Source organism: Nothoprocta perdicaria, unplaced genomic scaffold, assembly GCF_003342845.1.
Source record: "Nothoprocta perdicaria isolate Ctin4 unplaced genomic scaffold, notPer1 scaffold_33, whole genome shotgun sequence".
In the NCBI taxonomy this organism is placed as follows: Eukaryota; Metazoa; Chordata; class Aves; order Tinamiformes; family Tinamidae; genus Nothoprocta; species Nothoprocta perdicaria.
This window is the reverse complement of record NW_020455566.1, coordinates 1,212,506-1,233,093: the sequence shown is the minus strand read 5'-3', so window position 1 is coordinate 1,233,093 and position 20,588 is coordinate 1,212,506. Positions and strand designations below refer to the sequence as shown.

Genomic DNA, 20,588 nt, shown 5'->3' with positions numbered 1-20,588 from the left:
TCCCGCGCGCGGGCCCGCCCTGACAGAACCGCGGCGAAACAGCCGACATTGGGGGCACTTTTCCCCACGAAAAAGGAGGATTTTGCTCCCCGGCGCTGCACCCTCGGAGGGGCAGCTCGGCCCTCTTCTTCCCCGCCTAAGCTCGCGGTTTCTGACAGTCAAACTCCACTGCGCAGGGGGCAGCGGCGTTTACCTTTTATTGGAGAGCTGCCCTTTCTTCCTCTCCTCCCCTCCGGAATTTCACCGGCTTAGTTATCTCCCCAACCACATAAAACTCGGAAACCGTGACACCACCTCCCACAAACGCTGTTTTTTTCCACTGCAAAGTGTCGCTGCTGCTTCCTCTGCCGTGCCATGAAACAGGGAACAGGCCTGACTCAATCACACCCACTATAACTTCCTACACCAGCTCGGCAGCATTAGCTGTGTTTAAAACACCTGAAAAATAACAACCGAGATGAAAGTCACCACAGATAGCTGTGGGTTTGCATGTTGTTTACTTCTCAATGCTGTAAGGAGGGCCAGCGCCTCCGCTAATAAATTTTGTGAGGGAAAAATGCACTGGGAAGCGCAGTGGGTTGCTGGCTAATGATGGATGCCTGCCCAGCAGCGAACACTTGACACAGAAATCAATAATAATTATGGGATATCACTCCAGCTGTCTGGAAAGTCACGGTGGTGGAATGGGCAGGTTTGGTTATTAAACCAGCTGGTTTGGGTACTAAAATGCTGGTGTGTGTTATTACTAAGGTTGTACACATTTATTTTGTGCATTTTTAGGTCAATCTCCTTTGTAGGAGAGGATCCTGTGTTTTGGCAAACACTGACAAAGGAGTGGGCTCCAAGGTAATGAATTTGGCAGGCTTTATTTTATTGTTTTAATTAAGGAGAGGTCCTGAAAGTAGCAGCCCCATGCAGCCTAACCCCATGGTTGTTACCTACAGTTTAACCCTGTTTCTCTCTCTTTCCTTAGCATATTGTGGGGAGCCATCCAGACCTTAAGTTTAGGAGATACTGAGAGTTTGCCATTTAAAAAGCTTTGCTGGTTTAGTGAATGGCTTCCTCGCATCCTGCTTTTGTCTTGATGGTGCTGAGTTCTGTCGAGCCAAGAATTCCCAGCTGACTCCCAAGGTCAGAAGTCAAAAAACTCTATAAATAATAAATGCTGAGCCCATTTTATTTGCATTTTTTAAAGCCTGCAGGGTTTATGTTTTCAAGACCTTCTCTACAAGCAAAAACAACAAAAACTCTAAAATGAAATGAACTCAAAGATTCTCAGTATTGCCTGATGCTAGCTGAACATTTAAGGGAAAAGAACAGCACTACAAGTCTCAGAACAAGAACCCCACGATGCCCAGCAACGTTTCCACACAACTACTTGGCATACATTTCCAGAGGGACCTGGGCGGGCTGGAGAGTTGGGCAGAGAGGAACCTCATGAGGTTCAATAAGGTTCAATAAGTGCGGTGTCCTGCACCTGGGGGAAGGAATAACCCCAGACACCAGTACAGATTAGGGGTTGACCTGCTGGAGAGCAGCTCCATGGAGAGGGAACCGGGAGTCCTGGTTGACACCAAGTTAACCATGAGGCAGCAGGGCCCTCGTGGCCAAGGAGGCCAATGGGATCCTGGCTGCGTCAGGAGGATGTCGCCAGCAGGTCAAGGGAGGTGATTCTGCCCCTCTGCTCAGCTCTGGTGAAGCCGCATCTAGAGCATTGGGTGCAGTTCTGGGCTCCCCAGGGTAAGAGAGACATGGAGCTCCTAGAGAAGGTCCAGCGAAGAGCTACAAAGATGACTAAGGGACTGGGACATCTCTCATATGAGGAGAGACTGAGAGGGGATCTGATTAACATGTATAAGTTCATGAAGGGAGAATGTAGGCAGGAAGGGGCCAAGCTCTTCTCAGTGGTGGCTGGTGACAGGACAAGGGGTAATGGGTGTAAGTTGAAACCCAGGTAGTTCCATCTCCAGGTGAGGAGGAGCTTCTGCACTGTGAGGGTGCCCGAGCCCTGGCACAGGCTGCCCAGGGAGGCTGCGGAGTCTCCTCTGGAGGTCTCCAAACCCGCCTGCATGCCACCCTGTGCCCCGAGCTCTGGGTGTTCCTGCTGGAGCAGGGGTTGGACTGGATGGTCTCTAGAGGCCCCTTCCAACCTCAGCCTCTCTGTGGTTCTGTGATACGGGGAGCACTATCCGAGACGCGTCACGTGTGTAGTGAGCGCCGTGGCGGAGGGGTGCCCCTGTCGGGTGCTCGCGGGCCGATCCCGGGCACGTCACGGCCGCCACTTTCCTTTCCCCGTTTCTCGCGTTTCTTTCTCTGACAGGCGGGCAGGGCGCCGCCCAGCGGCGGCCTCGTAGCGCGTGCAAAGCACGGGAAGGAGCGCCACGATTGGGCGAGGCGAGGGGAGGGCGGGACTAGCCGGGCCATCACCCAATAAACGGCAGAGGGGGCGGGGCTGCCAGGGCACTTCTAAGCGGCGATTGGCTGGCGCCAAAAGTGGGGCGGGCCTTAGGCAGCGCGCGAAGTCCCGAAGCGGCTTCCTACCCGGCTGGGTGGCGGGAGGGCTTGTGAGGCGCCCGGTGTGGGCGCCGGGACCGGAGTTGTGCGGGCCGAACCATGGCGGCAGCAGCGACGGCTTCGTCTGAGGTGAGTCCCGCTGCTCTGCACGCCCGCCTATGGGCGGCCCGCCTCTTTCCCACGGGCTCGGGGCCGCTCCGCGTGCGGTGAGGAGGCGGGCGGCGCTGGGCAGCAAGAAGGACGGCAGCGTCTTCTCGGTTACCGGAGGGCGCCAGCGGCCGCGCGCTTTGGCCTCCTCGGCGCCCCGAGCAGACTACGCTTCCCAGCCCGCCCCGCGGCAGCGCCCGCCGCGCGCGCAGGGCATGCTGGGAGGGGGGCGGCGCGGGGAAGGCCGGTCCCGGTCCGGGCGCGGGGCATGCTGGGAGGGGCGCTCGGGCCTTGGCCCGGTGGGGCCGATTGCGGGGCCTGTGGGGCTCAGGGGGGGCCCAAGCGGCCCGAGGCGGGACCAGCCCTGAGCGAGGCGGCCCTTGCCCGTGTGTGCGGGGCTGCGGCCCCCGACATGTCCGCTTTCACCCCCGGGCCTGTTTCCAGAGGCAGCTCACGGGCTGCGCTCGCCCCCTGCGCTGTGCTCCGGGCTGCCGTGCGTGGGGAAGCCGCCCACGTTCCTCCTAAGTCTTTTCATTGCCTTCTCCAAGGGTGGTCTTGCAGAGCCTGGCTTTTCCTGTGCAGGTTCCCATTCCTCGCGCAATAAAGGTTGATGTTGCAAAATACGTCTCCAAGTAAATAGTCTACGGAGTGGTCGTGCGTGTGTGTGTTCCTGGGTGAAGGGCTAGCCGAGGTCTTGGAATGGAGTTGAGATCCAGGAGTTATTCCTGTGTGAGCAGCACAACGATAAGGACAGTGTTTCTTTGCTTTGCAGTCTCACTTGGAAGATTTGAAATCAAACCCGCAGAGCTGCCGCGACAGCGATTCTGACAGCGGCCAGGGCAGCTGCGAAACGGGCTCTCCTGGTCACCCCGGCAAGGGGACCGCGGCCCTCGAGGACCGAGGTCTGTGACATTTATGAGACAGTCTTCACGAGGGTGGTCTTCATTTTGCAAATAACTTTTTGTAAAGTTGCAGTTATGTAATCTTTGGTCTTCTGAAAATCACACAGTTCGGTTATTCTGTATGAATCCAGATCACCCATTTGGTCGCTCAGAATTTAGGCAGAGAGCGGTCTGCAGACATGAAACTTTAGGGTTCAAAAAGATAAATAGCATGTGAATATCTTAAATGCTTATTTTCTTTCATGATCTGCTCAATTTACTTATTGTTGGCTTTTTTTTATAATAATTATTATTTGTGATAATAATAATTATTTGTGAATGGATTTTAGCTTTTATTTGTCTGAAAACCCATGACATCAATTTGAATCAAATATATATTGCATGACAGAAAGTGGATTTTGAAAACTCAAATTTGAGTTATTTTGCTATAGTTGTTGAAATCTTATGAAATTTAACAGATTTATACGCAGGTTTGTGATTGCTTATAAATTGCTTATAAGTGATTGCTTATAAATTGTGTTTACCTGCCTATAACATGCATCTCTTTATATATGTATTGTCAGATTCAGAGGAAGAGATTTTTGTAAGTAAAAAGGCAAAAAGCAAAAGGTTGCTTCAAGACAGTGAAAGTGAAGGTGAAGAGGAGAGCAGCTCTTTAAAAAATGACCCTCTGGATGGAGTCTTGGAAAATGGAGAAGAAAAAGAGAACACTGCTGCCCTGGGGAATAAAAAGACTCATCGAGTTCGCCAGAGGCTGATGGATAGTGATGACAGTGACTCTGGCGACCACCTGCGTATTGAAAACTTTGAACAAAGTGTGAAGTCTGGATTATCTGAGATTGAGCCAGGAGGGGAGAAACCCCTAAAATCGGCGAAAAAACACAGAAAAAAACCCCATGATCTCAGAGAAGAGAAAGCAAAAAAATCTGTAGGAAAATCAAGGAGGAGAAAGGAGAAAGAAAAAAGGGCTGAATCCATTAAACAGTTGAAAAAAGGAAAGAAGCCTAGAGCAGAGGTATATATTTTTGATAGAAAATCCCAAATGTTTCCCTAATTAAGTTACATTCTATTTCTGCATTTGGTTAATGCATTTGGTTTCAGTGCTTCAGCATCACTTTTTTTTCTTCATCACTGTAGCATTACTGGTGTCCACAGAGATCTATAGTTCTGCTGTATAAAGATACTAGTTTTGTATCTAGAGAATCCTATATAGATGTATATAGAGATCCTAATATATAGATCCTAACACTTGTGAAGCCAGACAGGGATGGTGATAATGGATATCTTCATGAAAAAGGGAAGGTTAAAGAGGACATTCATAGGGGTCTGTGTTAGTCTGGTAATTCTGTGATCTTATAAATGATGTGTTTAGATCACAGTGTTTAGGTTTAGATTTTTCTTCTCCTTCAGCTCATCGGTGTTACTTAACTGACATCAACATTTCTTTTTATCCCAGTGCAGCTATAAGGCTGCATCACAAGCTGGAAGCACATCAGTAGTCTTTACCTGTAGTCTTAATTAATTTTAAAGACTGAAGAGGAACTTGGACTGAATGGTGCAAATTCTTTTTTTCTTATGACAAACAGGTAGATGGTGGTGAGAGGTATCCTTTCAATGACAGTGGATGTCTTCTGGATGACAAAGAACTTTTTGATAATGGGTTAGAAGAGGAAGGGGAAAATGATTCCCTTGCAGAAGATGAGGAGTCACTAGAAGCAATACGAGCAGCAGTGAAAGACAAAATTAAAAGAAAAAAGGTAACATTGGATAATAATATCAGGTTATTGATGAGAAGTAGGTACCAATTGTTTGTTTGGTTTTGTTTGTTTGCTGCATTTCTGCTGTAACCAAGAGGAGAAAGTAGTTGTCTGCTTTTTGTTCTCGGGAAAAGACAGATCTTTTCCTGGAAAGATAACACAACAGTAGAGGTTGTGGAAATCTACCAGGAAAAAATATGCAGCATTTCTGTTTTATTGTTTATGATGAGCAGCGATGATACAGTGCGATGATTTTTGGCTGTTGACTTGTTTGCCCGGGGTAGTGTCTGCATATCTGTTGAAATAAATAAATCTCTTCTTATGCCTGATAGAACAAAGAGCTGTTTTCTGAGGGTGAAGGTTGCAAACGTGTATTTGATGACGAGAATGAAGAACTCAGATTAACACAACCGAAAAAGAAGGTAAAACATTCACTTGTAATAAACAAGCAACCAGACAACACATTTTGACTCTCCTTGACTATTTATTGTGTGCTGTGACTTCAGAGGCTTTTCTTTTCTTGTCTCAAGGAACGGAAAGCAGCAAGATTAAGTAAAGAAGCTATTAAACAGCTACATAGTGAGACCCAACGACTCATTCGAGGTAAAAATTAAAATCTTTGTAAATAGAAGGATACTATAAGATACTTAAGGGAGAAATTGAAAGAAAGTGTCTGGGAAGCGAGAACTTGCTATCATCAACCATGAATTACTCGGGGTTAAAGGCTACAAGACCATTTTTTAATCAGGACCTGTTTAAAGGCAACCTTGTAATTAAGGAAGAAAGCCTACTGCAAACATAGTATCTCATTTTTGTCTATAAATTTACCTTTAACTAATGATGTAAAGTTAGTTAATATTTAGTAAGTTAGATGTAATAAAGTCCTGCCACTCTAATAATAACAAAAAGTTCTTTCCTAATCAGTTCTGGGCATGTTGCAAACTTGTTCAGCAAGACTGTAGCTGTTGGAACTCTGCCCCACACCAGTGTTTGCTCTATTCCAAATTACAGTTTGCTATTTTTGCCTTTGCCACAAAATGCTTCTCAACCTCCTTTGAACTTTACAGTTAGCAAATGTATAATAAATATAATGCCTTTGACTACTTTTTTGTTTTCTTTCACCTTCTTTCTCTGGTAGAGTCATCTCTGTCTCTCCCATATCACATGCCTGAAGCCAAAAGCGTTCAGGAACTCTTCAAGTGTAGACCTCGACCAACGTGTCAAGGAAATGCCATGTTATTGCTGAAGTAAGGACTTGAGCCTTTCTCCCTTTTGAATTTTTTGATTTAAAAAATTAGGAAGTGGTTTCTTTCCATCTGTTTTTGTTTGTTTTTTTGTTTGTTTTGTTTAGACCTCTTCTCCCCTTTGACAGTAGCCATGCTAATGGGAATGATATTTTTCCTTCTGCTTTTGTTAGGTCCACAAAGTATCAGGCCTCCCTAGATGAAGAAACTGCAGGTACAAAGAACTTGAGCTTGGACTGCAAAGATGGACAGGCAGGAGGTGATCAACCAGCAGCTAGTGAAGCAAAAACAAGCCTGGGCAGGGATGTTAACACCCCCACGGACAAACTTCCTGCTCATAAAGGAGAGAATTTGACAGAAGATTGTGCTGAAAAACTTGGTCGAGATGATGATACTCACACAGTTAGGACTGCAACAGCTGCTAATAATTCAGAAGAGCAAAGTGTCCTAAGCACCGCCTGTAGTGAACAAAAGGAGAACCAAGTTCCCCTGGCAGCTGGAGAAAATGCCCTTGAGCAAAGGGTTGAAGTAGCACCAGAAGCAGCCTGTGGAGAACACAGTCAGCAAGTGGCACCTGGATTGGTGGCAGAGCCTGAAAAAGTAAGGAAGTCCAAGCTGGATAAACTTCGAGAGCTGGGGATAGACCTGTCTATCAAGCCAAGGATCTGCACTGACAATGAATCCTTTATAAACCTTGATGAATCTGATTCCAATAAAGGTATTGTTGTTGTCGTAACCAACTCAGGTCTGCCTAGCTCAATGGTAATTTCATATTACCTAATATCAATTAAATTCAAGTTACAGTAAAATATGATACAGTAACTTGTATTATTAAGCAAATAGTGTTTATTTTACAACACTACAATATTTAAGATTTTTAATTAACTTCCTGTGATATATTCTCATCCTACTCTTGTTACAACTTTAATGCACATGGTATTGCTTTCTTTTTGCTCTTGTAAATGCTATGAAATTAGTTTTGAAACGTAATTAATGTGTATTTAAAGAATTGGAAGCCTTGAAAGCTCGTTTCTTGAAACACACTCTTCAAACATCGAAACCTAAAGTTGAACGGACCATAAACATGAACATTATTCGTAAGGAGACTACAGCTGAAGGCAAAGAGGAACTAAAAGCAGATGTGGTGCCAGCAGTATTAGTTACAGAAAGCCGAGATGAAACAGTCCACACCAAGCCAGGTAGGTTTGGAAAGAGAAGTGATGATGGTTGAACTTTAAAACAATCTTTTTCTTCTCCCCTCATCTTCCCCTCTCCCCAGTTTGCCCCATGAAATACAGATGAAATAATATTTTTCTCTAGAATTAGTATGATGTATTTGTTTCTAGAGAGACCCCTTAAATCACGTTGACCATTGAAGAGCAGGTTTCCCTAAGGCAGATTTTTGCAACTGGTTGTCTGAATTCTTCTGTCGCTATATTGTTTAAAAACATTTACAAATAGATTCTCTTCCATCAGCCCTCTGAAAATAACTCTCATAATCCTTGTTTATAGAAGTTTATATGTATATTTTTGCAAACACAACACATGTGGAATGTGACTGTCACATTAAAAGAAACATTATTTGGCTGGTACTATAGGCAAGTATTATTTTTAGCTGCTCTTAATTATCTCATGTACTATAGCACATCTGCCCATAGCAATTAGAAACTGTTGTTCCCCAAAGACACAGAGGAAAGACAGACCCTGCTCATTCAGAGGATTGTGCCCGTGGCATTTATGGATAATGAGGAATCTTGATTGTGTTGCCTCTCTAAAGGCAACTCACTGAAGCTAGATGCTCTAGTTCTTCAAGCTGCCAAGTCATAAAAAGACATTTAAAAATGAGCTATTTTTTAATTCTCCTTTTTTTTTTTTTTTTGTGCTCATAGTTTTGTTAAATAGGGTGTTTGAAAGCAGTAAAGCTTGAGGGTTCTTTGTGATGCATCTAATGCTTCTTTTTAGGTGAAAAGCTACAAGTGTTGAAGGCTAAACTCCAAGAGGCCATGAAACTCCGCAGGATTGAGGAGCGCCAAAAGCGGCAAGCACTGTTTAAACTAGATAATGAAGACATGTTGGAGGAAGAAGAGGAGGAGGAGGAAGAGATGACAGATGAGTCTGAGGAAGAGGAAGAAGGCAATCACGAGGTCTATAGGCAGCATTTTTGCATAACTCAGTCAACTCCTCAGTTCGACTGATCTTTTAAATAAGGATTTATACACTATTGATAATGGGGGAATTGCCAAATAGCTCTGAAGAGTGAAGAATTGTTACAATTGGAATGTCAGGATTTAGTTTCCATGTATTGAAACTTTCCTTGTAAAAGTATGCATGAAAGTAGGCAGATCGAAGCATTGAACACTATGTAACTGTTTTATTTTATATTTATTTAAGACTGCAGAATTTCTCCTTGGGGAGGCAGAGGAAGACAATGAAGATTTAGAAGAGAAACGCACTGAGGATGGTGATAAAGAAACGGATAAAGAATCAGTTGATGGAGAAAAGGTGGATAAAACTGTGCACTGTGATTCTGTTCCCAAGCTACCTTCAACAGAGTCTACACTGATGCTATTTAAAGACAGCTCCTCCAAAATGGGGTAAATGAATCCACCCTTAGAAATGCTGGTTAAGCAGTTTTAAATCTAATATACATGGTAGATAGTTTGGTTTTAGTGCAAGTGCTAACATGCTTTACTCTAAGCACCTTATATGCATTTTTTCTTTCCGGTTTCAGTAGTTACATGTGCCTTCATATGTATTTTGCTAGAAAACCAAATGACTGTTACTATTATCTGAATTTGCTCTTTACTGTGTACAGTATTGTGTGTTACTGTGGTTTTTTTTTTCTTTGTGTTAGGTTTGATTACGCAATAGAACTTGTATATATTAGGAAATATATTTTATTTAATAAATTGCAGATATTCTCTTCCTGATGAGAAACTTGAAATAGAAGAAGCTGCAGACAAAGGACCTACCAAGTTGGGTAAAGTAAATCTACTATCATAGCTATTTTTTAAAGGGGCACATACAAAAGTTTCTAATTGGGTCTGTAGAACAATATCTGAATGTTTTACTGGGCCACATATGAAACTGTGTAAAGAATATGACATTTCTGCAAAAAGGTGCATATCTGGAGCTGCATTAATATGAATTCCAAACTGGAAAACTCTTGATCTGGTGCTTGAGGTCTCAGCAGAAACGTTGCCTTCAGTTTTGGCATTGTATTTTGATAAGATATAGACATTCTGGTCATCTGCTGTGCAGGGTGTAACTTTGAAAGGAATTGATCTATTTTGTCTAGAAAGGAGACCGGGGGAAAACAAGAATATTAGAAGATGTCATGAAAAACCAGCAAATAGCTGTTTCTCGTCCTGTCTGCGTATATTACAGAAATGGAATTAAATTCTTTATGGTTTGCTTAGAAACTGGCAAATCTTCTGTTAACTTAAGCATTATATTAATATATTTGCTTTCTTTTCAGAAGATGATGATTCATTTTCTCTGCCAACACCGGCAAAAGATAATAGCCATAACAGCAGCTTTGAGCTGATCGGCTCCATGATTCCGTCGTATCAGCCCTGCAACAAACAGATGTCCCGTGGAGGGAACATCTTATCTGCAGCAGGAGGTTTCAGGTCACCCTCCCCAGGTTTTTTCAAAACAAGCTTCCTCAGCTCTGCTTCCAAGGTAAGATTCTCAGTCCTGTTAATGCCATCGGCTAACACAAGGGCTAATGGATATATTTAATTTTGACATGTATGTTCTAAAGTCTGTCTGTTGTGTATTTTTTTTTTTTAAGTATACACACATAGGCTATACAATAGCTGAAATGTTTTATCCAACTCTTGCTTATTTCTAGGGTTGCAAAGCAAATAATTTGTATGTTTTTGCATTCCCTTGTACAGAGCTCAGGAAAGATGTCCGAGCCTTCTCTTCCCATAGAAGATTCCCAGGACCTGTATAATGCCTCTCCTGAGCCCAAGAGTTTATTTCCAGGACCTGGAGAGTCACAGTTTCATTTTTCTCTAGAAGATGACACTCAGAGCCAGCTGCTTGATGCAGATGGGTAAGTTACAGGTGTAAAGAATGCCATTTTATGTCCTTTAACTGAAATAGGACATCTAGATTTTTACTTCAGATTTAGGGGAATTCTTCTAGGTTATGTAGAGCAGTCGCAGAGTAAAAAGCTTATGTTCTTTTGTGCTTTGGTAACATTTTCAAGATGTGTTAATTAAAGAAACTTATCAGTGGCAGTTATTCAAAAAGACAAAAGTGAATCTGAAATGAGATTCGAGTATGGAACCCCATAATGTTGCTTGTACAATAATTGTATCATGGGAAGTTTTCTGGAGAAAAGCTCTGCTAGTGGTCAAAAAAAAATTCTCCTATTTTTTTTTTTTTCTAATCAGACTTTTTTTTCAGGTTTTTGAATGTTGGACAACATAGGAATAAATATCAGTCAACAAAACATCAGCTGACTCTGGCTAGCATGGATGAGAATGCAATGGATGCCAACATGGATGAATTATTGGATTTGTGTTCTGGTCAGTTTAGCAGTCAAACTGAAGACGTGCCAGATACAAACAGCAACAAAAAGCAGAACATGGAAGAATTGCTCAATCTTTGTTCAGGAAAATTTGTATCTCGGAGTACGTCCTGAAATTCTTTTCCTACCCTTGCTGATCACCTGAGCTTTAAGCTTTACACTAACATATGCTTTTAGTTCTGGGCACTAATGCAGAATTTGGAACTTCCGAGAGTTCTGAGAGCTTTTAACAATTTGTCACCTTCATAGGTGCATGCTAACCTGTCATTTCTGAGATGCTTTCAGATGTTCTAGGAATTCAAACACCTCTGTATAAAAAGTTGCCATCTTATTCCTTTTTTGTAGCAGGTTCTCCAACATGGGCATCTTCAGCATCTTCTAAGGCTGGAAAAGACAGTGACGTAGAAGATCCAATGACAGAAGCTCTGGCGCTTTGCTCGGGCTCCTTCCCAACAGACAGGTTAGTCTCCGCCGGTTAAACTGCAAAGGCACAGGGGTGTTTGACAAAGGGATGGAGAGGTTTAACAAATGGGGAATATTAAAGGTATCTAGGAGGAATCCTTCTGCATTTATTGGAGAGCAGTGAATGCAGAAATTTGTATTTGCTTCATGGTTTCTGCAGGACAGGACTTGAAACATAGATTATTAAAATCCCCCTGAGCATTAAAGCTATAAAAGTGCTGCTGTTGGGAGACCGTAGGTCTTCAGACCATCTCTTAGATAGCTACCAGAGACTAATTGACATGACAGTCATGGTCTTGCTCTGAATTCTTGCAAAACTATTGTCATTCCTCAAATGAAAGCAGATATTTCTTTTGTTATTTCTTTCCATAGGGAAGAAGAAGAGGGAGAGCAAGAGGAACTGGGTGAATTCCAGCTTGTAACGGATGACAATGCCTTTGATAGTGAAGAGGTATGAGCTGATGGAACACAGTGGTTGCTGCAGCATTCAAGCTATGTTAAATGCATAGATCACTTAAAATGTCTACTTGATATTCCAGCATCCTGGATGAAACATCTTTGCTTAGCAAGTCCTTTGCAAAGCCTGTGGTGTTTTAGACCATGTTTATTGATTGAAGGACAAAGGAGGCTGACGTTTCACAGCAATCTACTGGCAGGAATTCCTGTGTTTCTGAATGTTCTGAAAACGGAAACATTTTTTTCTTTTTTTTTGACAGGATGGCAGAAATGAGGATGGTGATGCTGAAGAAGCAGAAATGAGTGATGAAGATGCTGAAGAAGCAGAAATGAGTGATGAAGATGCTGAAGAAGCAGAAAGGAGCGAGGAAGATGCTGAAGAAGCCGAAATGAGTGATGAAGAAGAACAACTGTTGAGACGTAGACAGGGCTTGAAGAAAAAGCTGTACGTCTTTTATCTTGAAAAGAATAATAGCACGACATTTTTAATCTGTAATTCTCCCTGCCACAGCCTTAGCGGCTCAAGCACAGGTGCTGCTTATGTGACTGTCTTTTGCTTTAGTTTTTGGTTTTATGCTTCAGTGGTGTTGCTTTCAGAAGATTTGTGCGATGATTACAAGTCTGCCAAAGTAAACTCCTTTAACATTCTTTTATAGAAAACTACAGGATTTCATGGAAGATGAGGCAGAGCTGTCAGGGAGTGATGTGGGAAGTGAGGATGAATATGATGGCGAAGACCTGAACGAATATGAAGAAGACATTATTGATGAGGAACTCCCTACTGATGCGGAATTAGAAAATCAAGTCCAGAAATTACACATGTTAGTGACAGTATTATGTTTATGTGTGAGAAGGGACTCTCAGATATAACTTGGACTGACCCAGCAAATTTTCCTTTGTTTTAATAGGAAGGCTATGCTTGATGATGACAAGCGTCAGCTGCGCTTGTACCAAGAGAGGTATCTCCTTGATGGGGACCTGCACAGCGATGGCCCTGGCAGAATGAGACGATTCAGATGGAAGAACATAGGTGCCTTTCTGCTCTGTAGGCAGTGAACGGGGGTGAAAGTTTGGAAAGTGTCATGGTATACAAGGTGGAAACCCACATAGTAGGGACTGAATGTTTCCTTTGGAAATAAGTGTTCCTGTGTTTTTCCATAAGAAGGGTACTTCTGTGTGTTTATATCTGGACAAATGGTTCTAATCTTATGGTGCTCCCCAGTGCTTTCTGTTGGTGCATTTCCACTGAGTCTTTTGTCTCTTATTTTGCTAAATGTTTTGGTTCTCTGTCATTCATCTAAATGAAAGAAAGCATTCTGTATGTAGTCCCCTTCTGAGATATCTTTTCTAAACTATTTTGGAAAACATAATTAATTATTTTCTCTTCTTGTCTAGATGATGCTTCACAGATCGACTTGTTTCAGAGAGATTCAGATAATGATGATGAAAATGAAGAGCTTGATGAGACAGAGGCAAAGTGGAGGAAAGAGCGATTTGAGCGAGAACAGTGGCTTCGTGAGCAGGTATTGGTTCGTTTCCAGTAAGGTGTTTTGTTTCACCCCTCTCAATACCATTATCAGATGTGCTATTGCTAGCGTGTCAAATTAAGATCTGGAAAAAAAAAAGTTCATAAATTTGTGTTGAAAACATGAGCAAAGATATGTTTAATACTTTTAAAGTTACTATGAAAGCTGGGATGGGTTTCTTGTCCTGACAACGTAACTCCATGTTTTAGAAGTTCAACATTAGGTTCAACATCCAGCTTTATCAGATGGATGTGATGTTGTTGTTCATTGATAGACAGAATGGGGATGATGAAGTATCTAGTAAATTATAACCAACTTTTTCAGTAGAAAATAAAAATGAGTATATATATATAAATATATATATATATATATAAAAATTAATGTTATGAAAGGGCTTGGTGTATTTGAGTTGCTGAATGAAAAGTTCATTGGTAGTGTAAGCTTTTTCAGTTTAACAAAGTACCTTCTCTGCTACAGAAGGAAAAAAATAAAGAGGAGGAGGAGGAAGTTGGTGAAGATAGCCAATTTATGAAACTAGCAAAAAAAGTAACTGCCAAGTCCCTACAGAAGAAAGGTGAGTTGATTTTCTTATTGAAGTAGAAACCAAGTGAGAGAGAGCTTAACTTTCAGTTGTTGCTACCTACTCTCCAGCATCTATCAGTAGCATAATTTGATGTGGGTTGTTTTTGTGTGTAGTGTTTGTTGTCAGTTGTCAATTCTGAAATCTTTGGTTTGATAGAAAAATTACTTTGATTAGAAAATTATGTTCTTTCTCATGAAGTTCAAAAACTGACATTCTCCTCTTTATCTCTGCTAGCAAGCCCAAGCCCTCTAGTAGTAGTGCAAGAAACCAAATTGTTGCCCAGGAGCCCATTTGAAGCATTCAGACCTGCCAGTGATGTCCAGGTTGGTAGCAGTTTTGAAGAATACACCTATAGTGCACCTATAGAATGTGTCTAAGCTCATTCTAGGTTCTGGACATCAGTGCTTTGTTATAGTAGTGATAAAATACCCAGTAAAATGTGGGTAGGAGGTAGTCTTTTCTATAGAATATCCTGCTAAAAGAGTTGTCACGGTTGGTTGTGTGGCCTAACGCAGTATTTCTTTGTTCTTCAGCTGAAAAATGGGTCTCTCTTGAATAGACCTAAAGCTATGCTTCAGAAACTAGCAGCGATGTCCGAACTTAATCCAAATGCTCCTCGAAATTCAAGGAATTTTGTCTTTCACACACTTTCTCCAGACAAGAGTGAAGAGGCAAAGGAGAAATCAAAACTTCAGGTAAAGGTTTATGTGGGAATATGTTGTCAGTTGTGTATTGTTCTGCTATATTCTACACTGATGGCTGATTATGCAGTTCTTACTAAATTATTTAAGTCTATTGATGTTCGACAATGCCAAACAGTTAGCGTTGGTATTTTAAATATTTTCAGTTATGTTCAGTTGTACAAGTATGTGTTCTCACATCGAATATGTACATTCATAACTCGGACTTTAAACTGTTCGGAGATTTTGTATTTACTAATGCATCCTTTTTCTTTATAGGTGAAGAAAAGAGGTTCTACTACAGTAATAACATCCCTGGCCAAGCGGTCCAGGTCTGACAGCACAGCACAAATGAGTAAAAGTCGGAGCATATTCCAGTATTTGGAGAGCTGAATGGTTTTGTTTAGGGCCAGAAGTTTTATCTTGTCTCTTTGCCAGCTGCAGTTTGGTTTGCAGATCTCTACCACCGATCGTCCAGGGGGGTAAAGCTATTGCTACACATTCTTCTGTTTCCACTTAGCAAGTTGAAGTAATTTCCAGGCAATGGTCGTGATAACTCCCTTTAGTCTTTCTCAATGTTCCATGGCGAGCAGGGGACCACAAGATCCATGCTTGGATTGGAATGAAATGCTAACTTGGTCTGAGCCCAAGCATTAAGGAAATTTACACTACTGTATACCATCCTCACAACCTCGAATGCCACAAGAATATCCTTGTGTTACAGAAAATGCCATTCCTGGGATAGGTATGATGCAGAGATGCTGCAGTAAGTTTAAAGCACAGATGAAGGAGATAGACCTGCAGTTCTGAATAAGAAAGAAGCCATGCTAAATACAGCAGGACACATGTGTATTCCCTTCAATGTCCTGTTTCTTTTAAATAATTAAGCATTTACTAGTTTGGTGTCTTGGGACGTTCCAGTGTACATTTGAAATACATAGTTTAAGAAAAAAAAAAGTCTTTTATGAGGCACAATGATAGGCTTCTTTCCAAGTTTTTATTACTTTTTATCTAGGCACATGTATGAACGTGTGGGGAGAGGGAAGAATGTGAACAGCAGATGTAGGAGAGGAAAAGGAGACGTGCAGGGTTTTTTTGTTTATTTTGGTTTTGGAGGTATTTTGAACAACTGAAGACCCTTAAATTATCTATCCCCTTGTTTTCTTTTAAGCTGTGGTTCTCCATGACAAATCATCCGTTTCTGCACAGCTAGAAATGAAAGGCCTTCCCTAGAATGAGGAAATGAGATAATAAGGAACCATTATTCACAACTATGCTAGATTGTGTGAAAGAAACTTAGGATGTAATTAGAATACACAGCATCTCTGATCATAAACAATGTATAAAAGTAGAGACTTCATTATGGTAATACAGTGGCCTGTTCTGTAGGACTAAATATCTCCTAAGACTTTATTTCAAATACTTATGTTGCTGACACTGTCAGGGAAGAATCTTGAAGTGTAAATTTTGTAACATCATAAGCACGTCTGGTGTGCTACATGTAAAATATTTTATTGTATATTATGTTTATAAAGAAATATGGTACTAACTGGAGTGCAATTTTACAATAAAACCTGTTTTTAATTTTGGGGCAGTTGGAATTAATTTACAGGATTTCATTCAAGTTGTGTACATATGGGTCTTCAAAATGTTCATCTTCCTGTTTTTTTTTTTTTTTTTTCCTGTGGCTTTTTTCTTTTTTGGTAATAACAACAGAACCCTTTGGTAGGAACAGCTGCTGCAATAATATGGGAATAAAACACAACACAAACTACCTCCCCATGTTTATTGGAGTGTAAATTCTCAAGTTCTCAAGTCTTCCACTTTGGTTACATTTGCATAAAATTATTGGCCCTAAGAATATATTTCAGTTTACTGCTTCTGTAGGTTTTGGGTTTGCTAGTTCCTAGACAAAACAGCCTTTAGCATTGACTTGTGCTCTGCTTGCTGCTCTTTATTGCATCTGAACTGGTAGCCTAGATGTGGCATCTCGCTCCTTTGGCATATTGTTTTTCGAATAGCTGAAAATCCTTATTTTCCTTTGCATATAGAGTCAACTTGGCCATGCTGCTCCTGGCTATGCATGCAGACTAGCGTGGCCACCCTCATCCTCTGCATAAGCAGAGGTAATGTGCAGGTAATGTATAATTAAGTCTCGCTGGCTGCCTTAAATGTACAAGTGCCTCTGTGGAGACAGCTTGCTGAGAACCTGCTGCGCACAAGTGCACTCAGTACCTCGCAGCTGTGGCATTGCACTCCACCCTGTAAGTATTCGCAAAATACAGTGATTTGGCAATGCAAACCTATTCTTAATTCCTTCTAGTAATTCTAATAATGAGCATATCTGCTTTGGGGCATTTGTAAAATTGTTTCCTTGTTTGGAGGTTTTGTTTAGTGAATGCAGGAGGAAAGGTCTTTTATCAGCCATCTCTTAAAGGGCAACTTCAGTAAATTACTGAATATCCGGTTAATTTTGTATCTAAACACATGTTTATACTGATTTGTAAATTACACGAATTCAGTACAGATTTACAAGAAAATCAAAAGCTGCAAAATTCAGCATGTCTATTTTGCTGGGCACTCCTACCACTAGAGAGCAGCATTAGAATGTACTTCCCATAGGAAAAAGACAAGGAAGTGCAATTAAAGCTTGAAATTCCCTCTGATGCAGACGGAGACGGTTATAGTTTTCTATGCTCTGCAGAACTGGGAAGGATTAGATGCAGATCAGCCTAATTAGACATATTTTTTGCATGCAAAGGCAATGGCTTTAGGAGGTGTCCAGTAGAGAATACCTGTATATAGTCCATATGGAGTAAGGCCATGGGGCTCTTATTGGCCCAAGCACAGGCTGTGGTAGCCTCATAGGAAGGTGGCATTTGTTCTGCCTTCCCTCAGAATGGAGCTTTTACCCAGGAAAAAGATGGTTTGCTTGTTCCAGAGCTAATTGCCCTAAGCAGAAAAATAGTCTCAGGCCTGAAGAGCTTGGAATTTGAAGTGAAGGGAATGGGAAGATTTCAGGATGTTATTGCTCCACTTAACCACCCACCTCCGCTTACAACAAAACCAAAAGGCTTCCTGGAGCTCAGAGCACGCAAAATCCTGCTGCTCAGCCACCCCATTGCATGTTACACCCTGCTCCCGTGAAGTGTGTTCCATGCAGCACTTCGGGTCTCTTACAGCACCTAAAATCTCGTTTTCAGGAGGGCTTCTACCATCCTCGGAGATGCTGCTGCTGCTCGTGCCGGCCGTCGCGGTGCCACCGGGGCCCAAAGAGCTGCAGTTTTGGTGCTCGTCCTTCTCGATGCTCCCCTGGCTCTCGGTAAGCTGCTCCCGTCCGCCTCCGCGCGCCGGCTCCGCACCGCTCCCGTCTGGCACATTAACTCCGCTTCCACTTCCCATTCTCGAGTATCGATCCCGTTCGCCCCTCCCGGCACTGAGATGAAGCAGTTTTGCTAAAAGGGAGAAAAATCTCTCCCCCTCGCGCTGCAGCAAGTGCCAGGAGTTGTCTCGGGCTGGCCAATCCGGCTGAGCAGGGAAAGAATGACTGATAGTTGCAGAGAGAGGGGCGAAGGGGTGGGAATGAGAGCGCGGCTGGCAGCCCCAGGGCAGGGGGCAATGGGGCATTTCAGCCTTTGCCAGAAATCCGAGAGCTCCTTCCACCCTTGGTGCCTTTCCCTGCTAATCAGACGCCTGGTAGTTAGAGCTCGGAGAGCCCTTTTTGTGTTCGCTTCTAGCTTTGCATGAGAAGCGAGGCCCAGGACGTAAAGCCCGGGTTTTAATCCCAGTTCTGCAGCTTTAACACAGTATAAATAGTGCATGTCCCCGTGCCTCAGTTTCCCCACTTCAGAAGGGACAGGGACTGATGCTTTCCGGGTCTGCTTGGAGTCTGCACCACGGGAGCCTTAATGAGCGGCATGCTCTTAAGTACAGACTATTCCCTCGCTGCCAGAATCAGCTCTTAGGAACATAAATTGTAGGGGAGAAATCTAAAAAGAACTCCTAAGCAAAAAGAAGGGATGGTCTTTGGTCGATGTTAAAGGTTAACATTGCAGACACGTTTATAATCATAGCTTTCTCGAGCACACAGCTCCTCAGGGGTTCAAGGCAGCCACTGAATTATGTTTTCTTTTTCTTTTTTTTTTTTTTTCCCATTTTGCCAAGAGACTGAAAGGGGGAGAGAAAAAAAACTATTTGTTTGTCTTGTCTAATTTAATTTATGTTATTTATCAAACAGACAGGTTATTTGGGAAACCAGATGGACCCAGGCTAAAATCATCTGTATTTCCAGCATGTGAAAAATTATGTCAGAGTGGACACATGAAAAGGAGGGTGCTGTATGTTTTGTGTGTGTTTATCACATGCGCTTCTGAACCTCATCTGTCCTGGATCTTTAATCAGTTGTCCCAGCCCCAAGATGAGGGTTAAAGGACAAGAAGAGCCCCAGGGCATCCAGGCAAGTGCGATTGGGGACAGTATCTTCTAAAACAGCCATGTCACAATTATTTAGCCTCCCTGGCTTTCAGCCCTCTCATTAGCTGGTGCATCCTTTCTCTGGGAGTGATGAATGGGGCATATTTTTGGACCCATGAAATGTGTCTTTAGCATGTGTTTGTTTCTGGAACTGAGCTGGTGACATTATCAGCATCTGTCTCTCTTCTTTCAGGTTCTTTATTATCAGAAAACATGAAAAGTATAAAGCTGAAGGAATAGGGGATGGGGGAAAATGGATACAGCTAAATTGAGCAAAATAATGCTCTCTGAAACTTGCAGCAGAGCCGGGCTTGTTAGATGACCTGAGAAGCAAAAGTTTAGTTCTTTATTAACTATTAGTCATTAATATTAATTACAACGTTACGTGTGCTCTTTGTGGACAGATGTTCAGTCCTCGGGGTTTATTAGTTTCTCCTGTATCATCCAGAAGCCCAGTTTATTGCAAGCTCCAGCTATGCTTCTCCAAACTGCAGCGATCCAAACCAGCTCTAATTAAAGAAAATAATATAAAAGATTGCAGTGCAGAGGGGAGGGGTGAAAAATAATCTTACAGCCTTGCCAGAGATTCATTTTATTTTTAGCTAGCATTTTTTTTTCTCTGCTCCTTAAGGCTGTATTTATGCAACATGCTCTGCGCCGCTTCCCTTACAGGGTCCCAGTGATTTTCAATATTTCATGACGCTCGTGCACGTGGTGATGAAGGCTCCTCGCATCAGAAGGGCTGCCTGCCTTGGGAGGACGAGTCGTGCTGCTTCACGTGGGTCCCCGCACGCGCCCAGAGCCACAGAGCACCCCGACCTAGGGGACGGGCCCTGATGGGCCATCCCAGCCTCTGGTTTACGAGGAGAGCTAGGAGAAGCTTGGAGACGCAAGGTAAATGGCCCGGGTTCTGGAAAGGAGCTCTGCCCTGGTGCCTGGCTTCCTCGGGCAGCCTCTTTGCTCCCTGCGGCTCCGTGCTCTGCTGCATCGCGGCGCTCGCGCCTGCTCCCTCTGCACCGCTCTGCCCGCCAGCACCAGCGCTGCAGCCTCCTCGCGTGCCTGCTCCCACCAGCCCTGGGCCAGCCACCCAGGGGATGGGGTGGGATGGGATGGGATGGGATGCGATGCGGAGCCTCGGCCCTGCTTGGCAGGCAGGTCATGGCTGGAGAACAGCGGGGCCAGTCTGTGCTGGTGTCTTTCTGCATCCCCTGATTTCCTCTGGCCACAGTTAAGGGCATTTCTGCGCATTCTGTGCAATTAATCACTGTGGTGCTAACGCCACATCCCCGGCTGCTCAAGAT

The 20,588-nt window shown here is 43.1% G+C and overlaps 1 protein-coding gene across 1 annotated transcript; it reads left to right on the top strand.

The window, feature by feature from the left end:
* Positions 1-2,568: 2,568 nt before the first annotated feature.
* Positions 2,569-16,292, top strand: CLSPN (claspin). Its single transcript, XM_026043354.1, has 25 exons — positions 2,569-2,643; positions 3,434-3,563; positions 4,127-4,578; positions 5,150-5,320; positions 5,653-5,742; positions 5,851-5,923; positions 6,459-6,567; positions 6,738-7,282; positions 7,572-7,763; positions 8,527-8,708; positions 8,956-9,158; positions 9,480-9,544; positions 10,043-10,248; positions 10,467-10,627; positions 10,984-11,210; positions 11,453-11,567; positions 11,942-12,012; positions 12,368-12,470; positions 12,682-12,846; positions 12,934-13,055; positions 13,421-13,548; positions 14,029-14,125; positions 14,369-14,457; positions 14,668-14,829; positions 15,094-16,292. Exons 1-25 carry the CDS (start codon positions 2,614-2,616, stop codon positions 15,205-15,207), a joined length of 4,002 nt encoding a protein of 1,333 aa, XP_025899139.1. The 5' UTR covers positions 2,569-2,613; the 3' UTR covers positions 15,208-16,292.
* The last annotated feature ends 4,296 nt before the right edge of the window (positions 16,293-20,588 follow it).

Bases quoted from the DNA above. Each gene is read 5' to 3' on its own strand.
- CLSPN (XM_026043354.1), top strand. From the start codon at position 2,614: ATGGCGGCAGCAGCGACGGCTTCGTCTGAG. The intron at 7,283-7,571 runs GTATTGTTGTTG...GTGTATTTAAAG, and splicing joins TGAATCTGATTCCAATAAAG to AATTGGAAGCCTTGAAAGCT. The intron at 13,549-14,028 runs GTATTGGTTCGT...TCTCTGCTACAG, and splicing joins AACAGTGGCTTCGTGAGCAG to AAGGAAAAAAATAAAGAGGA.